The sequence below is a fragment of the Mchenga conophoros genome, linkage group LG3 (genome assembly GCF_057382185.1).
Source record: "Mchenga conophoros isolate Kocher_MC1m ecotype Shallow Benthic linkage group LG3, M_conophoros_male_GT1.1, whole genome shotgun sequence".
In the NCBI taxonomy this organism is placed as follows: Eukaryota; Metazoa; Chordata; class Actinopteri; order Cichliformes; family Cichlidae; genus Mchenga; species Mchenga conophoros.
In genome coordinates this window covers 37242272-37254450 of record NC_140528.1, presented here as the reverse complement: position 1 = coordinate 37254450, position 12179 = coordinate 37242272, and the positions used below count along the sequence as shown (strand labels likewise).

The window sequence follows — 12179 nt, the reverse complement described above, 5'->3', positions numbered from 1 at the left end:
AAATTTCAAGGCAACAGAAGGACTGTATGAATATAATTACGATTTAACAGTTCAGTGCTGGTCCAGCCTTGATGCAGCTCAAAGATGTCACTCCTCTCGTTTAATCAGAAATGCAGGATAACGGCCCCATAGCTTTCAGGAGAAATTCCCCACAATCACACAATCATCTTTAAGTAAACACTGGTGACAGTGGGTAAAGGAAACTCTTTTATAACATTAAGAAACCTGCAACAGAACCAGGTTAAGGGAGGGACGGCCATCTGCAGTGACCAGCTGGGAGCTGGAGGCTGCATGCCCATTGGAAGGCTTTAAGTCATTTTATTTGCATTTGTTTAACCTGAAAATAAAAATAATCACAATAAAAGTGAAACTTCAGCATATAAAAAGTGAAACTTCAGCTCCACATGAGGCAGACGTACTGGAGCCATACTTTCCGAGAGAATCAGGTGCTTCTCCACACAGCACCCAGTCTGGACTGAGAAGCCTTTAGACTGACAGTTCAAATTCCCAGCATCGGGATCCTCACTGACCTGTTAATAAACCAGGAAACTGGAGACTGCATCTGATTGGGCAGTTCTGAGTCTAATCGTCACCTCCAAGCTGCACAGAAGCCTGCAAGAGACACGTCAGACATCAGGATGAGAAATCCACTTACACAGACTCACTATCCCTCTGTGAAAGAGGAAGATCAACATCAGCCTTTAAATCTAATTAAAAGAGTTATAACCTATGGCCCTGGGAAATAGAAGTGCTGCCTTCTGCAAATGGGACTGCAGAGTCTCCATCAGATTACAGAGGACAGCGCTAATGCAGACGAGTTCATCAGCAGCCCTGTTTCATACGGTAATCCTTAATGTAAAGCATTAAAGTCTTCCTCATTTACGACATCTGACTTACACCTTGAAGATTCTTGTTTAATATCACTCTGTCTGTCCAAATGCTGTACGTCCACGATTTTAGCTACTTTGTTAGGCTACTTTACTTTTCTAACGCTTAAGTAAATTCAGGAGTGATCCCCAACAATGTCAGAGCTCTATGTTTGTTTCTATGGTTACAGTGCCCCTCCTGGTAGTTCCTCTCAGTGCATATTTGACAGAGCGTAAACATTTCCCTGATTTAGTTTTAGACGGTAGGGGGGAAATGCGACTGCTTCAGTAAAGCCAAAGTAGTTTTTTGGATCCTTAAAATCATGAAAAATAATTTCAGGATGACCAAAATGACAGGTACTGCTGACGTACTGATATATAGCATTTGTGTAGCACTGCTGCTATATTTGTATTGCAGCAGCGTTACACAAATACATTCTTTAAAAATCATACAATGTGATTTCCAGAATTGTTTCTTCAAAGCTGTCTATCACAGTGGGAATGCACCTACTCCATGATTTCTAACTGGGAGAACTTGCAAAATCGCAGGGAGTTCAAATACTTATGTTCCTCACTAGTCTCACTTTTATTGTGATTATTTTTTCCTGTTAAACAAACACAGATGAAATGAATTAAAGCCTTCCAACGGGGCATGCAGCCTCCAGCTCCAGTTCCTCACAGCGTTACTGGAGGCCAAGTTAATGCCATCCAGAGTAAGAATCTGCTTAGATACCATATTACTAAGATTTTCAGGGCCGAGTACAATAACCTCAGTTTTATCTGAATTAAGAAGCAGAAAGTTAGCGGCCATCCAGGTCTTTATATCTTTAAGACATGTGTGTTATCTAGCTAACATGTAGTGAGTCGTTTAATCTTTAAATGACATTTGTAGAATTTGCCCACTTCCTCTCACCCACCAGTGAAAGGAGAGGGAAGGGAGAGAATCCTGTGCACACAGAAATGAACAGCTGGCAGAATTCAATTCAATTTTATTTATATAGCGCCAAATCAAAACAAAAGTCGCCTCAAGGCGCTTCATAGATACAGAGAAAAACCCAACAATCATATGACCCCCTATGAGCAAGCACTTTGGCAACAGTGCACTGAAAGAAAGGGATTGGCCAACTCTTGGATTTACATAAGCATCTTGCGTGTATTTAACATAAGTGCCTCATGCTTTAAAGTTAAGTGTAACTATATAGTGTAGAAACTACATGATATGCAGAGAGGCTAGATTAAATTGTTCATATCATGTTTGAGTGAAGTAAGTCAATAATTTACTGCGTCACCGCACGGGATTTCAGTCTCGCACGCTTTGGAATTCCAATAAAACTGATCCATGTTTGCGGCTGTAATGTGAGAAAATGTGGAAAAGTTCAAGGGGGCCGAATACTTTTGCTGTATTTAGCAACCAAGACTCTTCGGCATGCTCTTGTATTGCTTATAAGACTGTTCACTGCATCTGGAGGAGTGCTTGGAGTGGAAGGGTCAGAGATTAATTCATTCTCTGAAAAGCATTGAACACTAGCTTTCTCACCTAAGTGGTCAGAGAAGAAAGAAACAAAAAAGGACAGCTGTGGTTTATTGAACTGGAGTGGGAAGGGTGGTCAACCAAGTGTCATGTTACACATGAAGAGTAGAAGTTCATCTTCAAGTTATACCATGTCAGTGACCTTCATGGTTCCTACATTCACATTGGATTTTCTAAAACAACACGTGCTGATTAATTTTATGAACGGCTGATAATCATTGACATTCACTTGTTTATCTCTTTGTAGTCTTGTACCTTGTAAAATTTGTAAAGATTACTTTATACATTTTGTCATTTAGAGTATTTTTGCTCTGAGTTATTAGAGGAATTCCATAATCAAAGGCAATTACTTCCTCAGTGCCAAAAACTTCCAGATATGTTCTTTCACAGCTGCTTAAACATCTGTATCTGAGCACACATTTTGATATTTGTCCTCTAAGCTCTGGTCAGTTGGTGGAAACACACATGCTCATGTTTTACTATCAGTTGACAATCATTGATACTCACTTGTTCTTCTCCTTGTACTGCATCTGAAGTCATAAAGATTACATTAGTCACTGATTCACTAGAATTACTTATGCCCTCAGTTATCATACTGAGGGATAAGGTTGAATCTAATGCTACAGTGACCTCCCCTCTGTACTGTGTAATATAAAAGTCAGTCAGGTTTGCAGATGACACACAGATACTGTTGAGTTTTCACTGACAGAATGGAGATCACGCTGAAGTTCTCGCTGTTGCTTCTGGTCTGCTCTGTTTCCACAAATCAGACAGAGGCAGATAATGAAATTCAATCAATGTCACTTCATGAATCGTTTCTCATTAATCTTTTTATTTTTATTATTTATTCATTATTTATTCAATAATCTAACCTACGAAAAATGAAAAGGGATTCAAATGATGCAGATAAATAAAATTCATATTGACTTATTTATGTTCTTTTCTGTCAGACCATGTCGCAAAACTGAAAGACCTGGAAATGCAGAACGTTGAACTTCAGAGACAGAGGTCTGAAATTGACAAACTTAAACAGCAACAACAAGGTACTGTATGTACACATGTTTCATTGTATAACAGAATATTAGTGATTCATTATTATTTGTTAGAGTTCATTTATTCCAATGTGTGAGATTAATAATTATAGGTTAAAGTATATGAAATCATCAAAATTTGTGCTTTTTATGGGTTCAGTGGGGAAAATGTAATATGTACTAATATGTGCAAAGTATAATTTATCTAAGGGTAGTTTCAACCCAACCATACATCTTCCACTTATCCAAGGCTGGGTCGCAGGGGCGGCAGCTTAAGCACAGAAGCCTAGACATTCCCCTCCCCGGCCCCCACCTGCAGCTCATCCGGGGGAACACCAAGGCATTCCCAGGCTTGAGAAAGCTCTTTTCCACTGTTTTTATCCAGAATCTGATTCTTTTGGTTATTACCCAAAGCTCGTGACCGTAGGCGAAGGTGGGGACAAACTGATAGGACCGTTCTCACTCCCGAGGCGTAACATGTCGACGTTTTGTCACGTCCCGCGGCGTTCCTGAGGAACGCGAAAGGAGACCTTCGGCGTTCTTATGGTGCGCGGCGGGTTATGGCTGGAATCCAGTGCAATGACGCTCCCGCGGTAACAGACGTTCCAGCCCTGTATTCCAGCCGTAAACCTGACCTTATCCCTAGCCCTGACCATAACCTTATTCCTGACCTCATCCAGGACTATAATGATGTTAAATAACGTGTTTCTAAGCGATTTGAAGAAAAAGAGTGAAAACGTGTAGATGGAGTCCAGACGGTTCTCATATTTCCTCTTTTTTCCGAGGTCGTCATTTAGGAACGTTGTGGGTAGCCGAAAACGTAAGATGTTGACGATTTGTCACCTAGCGTGAAATGTTACGCTTTGGGAGTGAGAACGTGTTGCAACGTGTTGGATAGGAAAGAGCTTTACTTTTTCACTCAGCTGTCTCTTCACCATGATGGACCGCTACAGTGTCCACATCACTGCAGCCACAGCACCAATCTGTCTGTTGATCTCCCACTCTCCTCACTCTTAAACAAGATCCTGAGATAGTTAAACTCCTCCACTTTGTGCAGGAACACGTCCCTGACACGGAGTGGGCGCTCTACCCTTTTCCACTGAGGACCATGGCTGCATACTGCTCCAGTGGGAGCTGGATGCCAGGACCTGTTGAAGGTCAACATTTTAGACGCATGTCAACCAAGACAGCTCAACAACATTCAGACCCTTCAAGAACTCAGGACGAACCTCATGCACCCCAGGGGCCTTGCCACCAAGGAGCTGTGTAACTGCCTCAGTGACCCCGCCCCCGGTGATAGACGAGCCATCCTCCTTGTCCACAGACTCATCTCCCTCAATGGAAGACATGTCAGTGGGATTAAGGAGGTCCTCGAACGATTTCTTCCACCACCCGACGATATCCTCAGTAGCACTCTGTAGTTAGAACAATAATTAAAACTCCTAACACACACACAGGGTATTTATACATTTTTAGAGAATGTTATTTTTTAAACTTTCTTTTTCAGACAATGCAGCAAAGTTGGAGGAAGTGGATAAGCAGAGGACTGCAATTGAAAATCTTAATCAACAGCTACTAGGTAATGTGATGAAGTCAGCATGGCTCTGATTATTTTCATCTTAAAATATCTGTGTATTTTTTTGTGTATTAAGGCTGCAATCCAGTTACCAAGAAGACTGCTACACACTGTGTGGCAAAACATATCTACAACCTTTTCTTTAAATGTATTTATCTCAGCACTCCTCCTCCAAATTGTCTGTGGACAGCTACCACACTGCAGCTGTTCTTAGTTGATTTTGGCTTCTGTAAGAATGAAATCTATCAAATGCTTTCACTAAAACTTTTTCATTTCGTCTTTTGGGGAGGGGGGGGACACCGCAGCAAAAATGTTAAATTTATGACATTTCTCTCTTTCTTAGTCAAACAGGTGGCTTTTTCAGCTTCTTTACTGGCTGAAGGTGGTGGAATTACTGGCCCATTTAACACACACACTACGCTTGTCTTTAAACATCTTGTCACAAACATTGGAAATGCCTACAACCCACACACAGGTAATAAGACTGAATGTCACTTCTCAGCTATGTTGATGTCAGACTGATGTTCACGATGTTCGAACATCTGATTTTCCACTTAACAAATGTCCCACAGGTATTTTCACTGCACCAGTGAGAGGAGCCTACCACTTTGAGTGGTACGTATGTGGACCTGGAGATCCTGTTTATGGTGTAGCTGTTGTGTTGTTTAAGAATGGAGAACGCATTTTTTCAGCGTGGGAGCGTCAGGCCTCACATTTCGGAACAGCTTCTAATGGAGCCTCACTGCGTCTAGAGACTGGAGATCAGGTGTTTTTACGTCTCTGGGTTAATTTTAAAATATATGACAATCATTTTCACCATTCCACCTTCAGTGGTCATCTTCTTTTCACCATGTAAAAAGGGAAACGCTTCCTTAAGTTGTCTTCTATTATCCACCAGCTTCTGATGTTTTAAAATGTGCATTAATTCAATAGGTGGCAATCTAGTTATCTTAAATATCTAAAACCTCATAAATCATTTCTACTTCTAAAAGCAGTTAATAATATTTTTATGTAACGATTTGCAAATCTGTTAGTAAAATAATGATAAATTTGATTTTAAAAAATCAAAGTGACTGATTATTTATTTGCTGTGTGTGTGTTGGAAAGCTGTATTAAAGACTAACACATAACATGTGTAGTTATTATTTTATTGTATTTGCATCAATTGTCAACATCAGGATATTAAAACCTATGAAAGTTGGTTACACACATGTTCCATATCTTAACTGTGTGTAGCAACAACAGATAACACACATGTGTGGGCCTCATCTGAGCTCTGACACATGTAGCTCAGTGACAGCACTGTCTCTCTCTGCCTCTCTGTCTACATGGCTGTGAACAAAAATATAAACACTGAGGCTTCAAAATGCAGCATCTACAACACTGTCACTCTGCCTCCACCAGAATATTTTAATGTAAGAAAACTCCAGACAGCTCTGGAGAAAGTTTCAGAGTAAAAGCCCTGGAGTGTTTTACATGTTATTCTGTTGGATTAAATCTGACGGAGCTGATTCATAAACACTTCACTGCCAGGTATCAGGTGACCTGCAGAGACTGATCCTACAAACACTCAGAAACAGAGTAAACCAAACTGCACCACAGTGATCAGACGAAACCTTCCTGACATGAACACAGCTCCTCAGTAAAAACTGTGAACCAGCAGAGAGACTACACCCAGCACCATACACCACCTCTCTGACACAGTACACCCTCGGGCAGGTGGTGTCCCCATAAACAGTGTGAGAAGCTCTGATTATTTACTATGTTCAAACAAACTGAGTGTCCACAAACGTCTGAGCTCACAGTGAGAGCTGCTGGCACAGTTTGGAGGTGTTCTGCCCCCTGCTGGACACACAGAGCTACAACATGAGGATCAGAGGAGGCTGGTGCTGCTTCACCTTTAGACACAAGAAGGAGGTCAAAAAATGTAGAAACAGAGATTGTTTTTAAACCTGTAAAGGAGGAAATCCTGACGAACCAATCCACAGCCAGAGAAGAAGTCTAACTCTGTGCTGCTCCAATCAGGAATCAGCTCTGTTACTGTGTGAGTGTGTAAAGTCACAGAGTAGCTGGTTTCAAATGTATCTATAAAGTTTATTTACATTTTATTTAGCCTTCAAAAAACAGTCCAAGTTTATTTCTTTGGACTTTGTTCACTTAGCGCCACCTGGAGGACAGTCAGCTCCCTGCAGCAGCTCTGGAGGACTGTTAACTGATGAAGAGCTCGGACTGCACAGCCTGCTTCATCACCGACTTCTTTAAATAAACATGACCACGATCAGTCGCAGCACCTCAGACAAACGTTTGTTACACAGCAGCCGCCTTCACACCGACTGAGCTCCATCACAGCTTCAGAGCTCAGCTTACTAAAGTCAAAGTTTATTTCCTCTCAGGTTTCTTACTTTCAGTAAAGTTTCACTGTTAGAGCCCTGACCAGCATCCTGCAGCATCTGGAGCAGCTGTGTGGTGCTGTCATGGCAATAAGGATCCAAATCTGTGGGGATGTTTCCAGCAGGGGTTATAACCTGCAGCCAGCAAGGTGTGCCTAATAAAGTGGCCGTGTTTATGTCCCAGTGCAGCAGCATCAGAAAACGGTGGTTTACATCTCTGTTACAGGAAACCTGAAGAGTTAAAACACCAGAGAAGAAAATCTAAACGTTACACAAAGAACAAAAAAGAAGTAAACTTCATAAAAACTTCACAAATGATGCTTTAAATGAAAAATAAATCCCTGTAAATAATTCAACAGGTCACATGTTAGAACCACCTTAACTAAACTCTGTAGCCGGTCACTGTGGTTTGTCCCAGCAGCTCTTAGGAAACAAACTGCTAACTTCAGTGTCAGCACACACTGTTAGTAAACTATGCAACACTGGATTCAGGTTTCAGTTGTGTTAAGTTGTGAAGTTGTGATGAAAGTCTTCTTACTGACACAGGTAGGATGGTCAGGCGTCCTCTGTTCCTTCACCGTTCATGAACTGTCACTTATAAAATGCTGCCAAACATCAACTACACTCAATAACTAAACGTGTGCAGGTTAAAGTGATGGACGCCCAGATCTGCACTCCAAATACAAACAGACTAAAGGTGTTTCCTCCAGAAACAAAGACAATATTTACAAAGGTCTCACAGGTAAATTGTGAGCGATCACAGCAGCATCTCATCCTGACTAACAGCTTTTAGATGCAGGGAGAGCGTCGTGGTTCAGAGGTGGTTCAGCAGATGATGAAGGCCTTTCTGTTGCATTGTGTAGTGCTGTGGAGGCCATGATGGTCGACTGGGTCTGCTTCTACTGAACTCACAAACACTTCTGAGGTATTTACACCTGAAGCCTCATTGAATGTGAGTCAGAAACAAACGGCTCAGCTGTGATTAATGGATGTTTCCCTGCATTTCTATTTTCACACAGTTTATTTCTTACAGCAGGAAAACTGAACAGAATGTATGTAAGAGGTCAGAGTGAGGATGACGTCACTTAATACAGGAAATACATGTTTGTCTGTTTTGATGATGAAGGACTTCTTCAGCTCTGTAAACAGCTACACTTGAGAGGACAGAGGTGATTTCATGGATCAATAACAATGTGTTTATCAGCTTTCATCATCGCAGTGCAGACATGACGTCAGATCTATCAGAGTGAAGGCCGTCTCTCTGATGACGTCACAGAGCAGAGTCCTTCTGTCCAATAAAGGATCTCAGATCAGCTGCTGCCATCTTGTGGCCACAGTTGGTTACTGTCTCTGAAAGTTGTCTCATGTTTCCTGTTGTCCTGCTAACAAAGGCTGGAGCTCATCATGCTGAGAGGGCAGCAGCATTTTGTGGCTCTTCACACATGTTCATTATATTCTGATGATCCTGGATGGAGACAAACTACAGATAAGTGTGTTCAGCCCAACTAGTTTATCTCATTACAGCAGTTTGATGTTTCCCTTTGAATCCCCCTGAAGATCCTGACAGTGAAGCACGTACATAATACTCCAGCCTTTCAACTCTGAGCTTATTTAGTTCTATTAATACACTGAAATCTCATTTGTGTCATGAACAAAGTCTTTAATCAAACAGAATTCAAAGAGCAGAAACATTTCATATATGGAGTTAAACATGAATCATTGTTTCAACAACATATTTATTGTTGTCATAAACAGACAAGAAGACAACAACAAACTGCTCCTCCCATTCAACACATGTCAGTCCATATCCCAGCAAACTAAATCATCTCCATTTACACATCAAATAGAAACATGAATCACTTGTAATGATTAGAAACTTGATAGAATTTCAAATCTAGTTTGGGGAGTCATTCAGTGAGAAACAGTGAAATGATTTTCCATGTGAAAAGGTGGACAGCAGAAACAGAAAGAAAGAGTGAAACTAAAAGAGAAACAAAGAGCTTTGGAACAACGAGGCAGCAGGAGGACAGCTGCAGTTTAACAGCTTCAACTCACTGACAGGAAACAACATTAGAAACATCATCATCCTCAACTCATCTGCTGCACTGACACTGACACCTTCAACGGACACACCTTCACTTTACCATCAGTGCGAATGTATGGAAACATCCTGTGAGTGAAAGTGTGTGTGAAGGTGTGTATGTGTGTGTTAGTATCAGGATCAGAGAACGACAGCTTTCCTCTGTTCCAGTCCAGATTCACTCTGATCCTCTGGAGCTTCTTCTCTACTGAGAGAGCAGATTCTGCTGATGGTGAGCGTGCTGAGTATTTACCTTTATAGAACCATATTCTCCATAATCCAGGCAGTATGTCTCCCTTCCTCTGCACAGACTCTGCTAACACACCCAGTCTCCACCATGTACTGTCTCCAACTTCAACATCCCAGCTGTGAGTCCCTGAGTTAAAACCCTCAGAGCCCAGGACAGACCAGTAATTATCAAACCTCTCTGGATTATCAGGAAGCTGCTGTTCATCTCCTTCTACCACACTGGTCAGATCTTCAGACAGGATGAGTTCTGGATGAGCAGTGTTTGGGTCCAGGATGAGAGGAGTGTAGGAGACCATGTCCTTCATGTTGTTCCAGATGTTGAAGGTCAGGTTGCCCAGGTGTTTGGCCTGGTCTATCAGAGCTCCTGAGGGCAGCTGTGGATCATCCAGCAGGGGGCAGCGCTGGACTCTTTCCACTGCAGCCTTGTAGTTGTGCAGGAATGAGACGTCTTCAGCTCTCAGCTCCTCCTCTGTGGCTCTGACTGTGTCTGAAAGAGCTGCTATCTCTCTGCTCAGAGCCTCCATCTTCTCCTTCATCATCCCACTCTTCTGCTCCTCTTCCTCCCTCAGTGCAGCCAGCCTGGCCTCCTCTTCCTCTGCTAGAAACTGCTGAAGCTTCTTAAACTGCTCCTTAATCTGCCTCTCTGTGTGTCGGGCCTGGACCTTAATGTGTTCTGCTGTTTGATCAAACTTCACTTGAACTTCTTCACAAACCTTTAACTTCTTCTTTAAGGGCTCCAGAGTTTCCTGAAGTTCCTTCTTGTGTTGTTGTGCAGCTTCATCGATGGGTCTGAATCTGTGATTGGTGTGTTTTTCTGAGTCTCTGCAGATGTGACACACTGGCTGCTGATGGTCCAGACAGAAGAGTTTGAGTTTCTCAGAGTGCAGACAGCAGAGAGCCTCTGAAGCTCTCTGATCTCTCTCCTGTAAGAACGACTCACACAGGTTCTTTAAAGCCAGATTTAAAGGTGGATCCCTTGAAGATCTTCTCTTACAAACTGGACACTCGTGTGTTGGTCTCTCTCTCCACCATCTATTCAGACAGTCTTTACAGAAGCTGTGGCTACATGACAGAATAACAGGATCTCTGAAGACCTCCTGACAGACCGGACAGCAGAGATCCTCCTCTGATCTGGAAGCCATTGAGTCTGTGAGTGAAGCTGAAAACAGCAGACAGGAAGTACAGTCAGTCCTGGCTCCCCTCCCTCCTCTACCACCTTCACTGAAACTTCCTTTGAGTCGTGTTTTTGCTCAAACTCACATTCAGTGTGTGGAGCGTCAGCAGCTTGAAGCAGCAGTGTTGGAGTTTTCCACTTTTCTCTCCTGTAGCTGGACTCACTCAGAGGAAGCTGCTAGTTTGGTCTGAGCTCAGTCTGATCGTCTGTGCGTCTCTCTTTACTGAGGACGAAGAACTTCCTGTTTCCTGGTTTGTCACATTTGAGTGACGTGAGGGGAGGAGAAAATGTTGCTGTTTGACTTTTAACTAAGGTGTGTTTCAATCCTGCCTGCAGCTCAAAAGCTGTAAAACAGGTTTTGTGTCTTTTCACCTCCACAGGTCACAACATGAAACCTGTTGTGAAGTTTATAAAATAAAGTGTCACTCGGTGGTGCAGCTGTTTGTCAGCTTCTATTTTAGACTTTGTTCTGGTTCTTGTTCAGGTTCCCAGCAGTGGGAGTGTAATGCAGTCACACACACACAGGTGGTGTTAAGGTGGATTCACTTAGTTACAGACAGTGGTGTTATTTCCTGTAACTAAGGGTGTGTTTCACTCCAAAGTTCAGACATTAACCTGCCAGAAGTTGTAAAAGTTACTGATAAAGAGCTTTTCTCTCAGAAAGCAGAAAGAAAAGAAATAAGTGTAAAGACTGCAGCAAAATGTTTTAGTGTGAGCTGGTTCATCTGATCTGGTTGTGTAAAAGTCACTGCATGACACTGAGTTTTACTTCTGTCACGATTAGTGGAGCGGACTCAGGCGCAGACCACAAGTTTCTTCAAATCAAAAGTGAATTTATTTACAGTGTTCTCCACGGTGACACACACACACACACACACACACACACACAACGGTGTCTGGGGAAAAGGGTTCCAGGGTCCGGGAGTGAAAGGGGCAGGAGTCCAGGGAGGGGAGATTTCCATACAGCCCTCGCAACCACACACAGCTCCTCTTCTTTCCTCCATCACTCTTGCTCACGCTCAGTCACCGTGCACAGGGAAAACAGGTCCAGGGGAAATCTATACACAGACAGAGAAACAGTTAGTCTCCTGGTTCAGACGTACTCACGAACAAACTTTGCAGAGTGCAGGACGACTGACGCTGACGGCTCAACGATCCAGCGACGAGTAGAGCAGACTCGCCATCTTAAGTAGGACTCCAATTCTCATAATCAGCGGCAGGTGTGCTGATCATCTCCAGGTGCGTGGGCCAGGAGCAGGAGCCCACACTGAGCTCCGCCCCG

At 42.7% G+C, this 12179-nt stretch overlaps 2 protein-coding genes across 4 annotated transcripts in view; one reads left to right on the top strand and one right to left on the bottom strand.

Annotated features, from left to right (window-relative positions):
- LOC146578490 (complement C1q-like protein 2) overlaps positions 1-6013 on the top strand; it is a 107287-nt gene extending 101274 nt beyond the window's left edge. Inside the window, exons 2-5 of the mRNA XM_085268785.1 lie at positions 3348-3440; positions 4936-5007; positions 5348-5479; positions 5577-6013. Coding sequence (XP_085124911.1) covers positions 3348-3440; positions 4936-5007; positions 5348-5479; positions 5577-5860 — 581 coding nt within the window. The 3' untranslated portion in view covers positions 5861-6013. The remainder of the gene's footprint in view (positions 1-3347; positions 3441-4935; positions 5008-5347; positions 5480-5576) is intronic.
- On the bottom strand, positions 3249-10865 carry LOC146578489 (nuclear factor 7, ovary-like). 3 transcript variants are annotated; one of them, XM_085268689.1, is made up of 2 exons: positions 9501-10865; positions 3249-3269 (listed from the first exon to the last, which is right to left on the bottom strand). In XM_085268689.1, the coding sequence occupies exons 1-2, from the start codon at positions 10863-10865 to the stop codon at positions 3249-3251; spliced, it is 1386 nt and encodes a 461-aa protein (XP_085124815.1). The 3 variants fall into 3 exon arrangements, with proteins under 3 accessions (XP_085124815.1, XP_085124816.1, XP_085124814.1); XM_085268690.1 differs by lacking the exon at positions 3249-3269 and having other exon boundaries at positions 9353-10630; positions 10835-10865; XM_085268688.1 differs by lacking the exon at positions 3249-3269 and having other exon boundaries at positions 9353-10865.
- Between the last annotated feature and the right edge of the window lie 1314 nt (positions 10866-12179).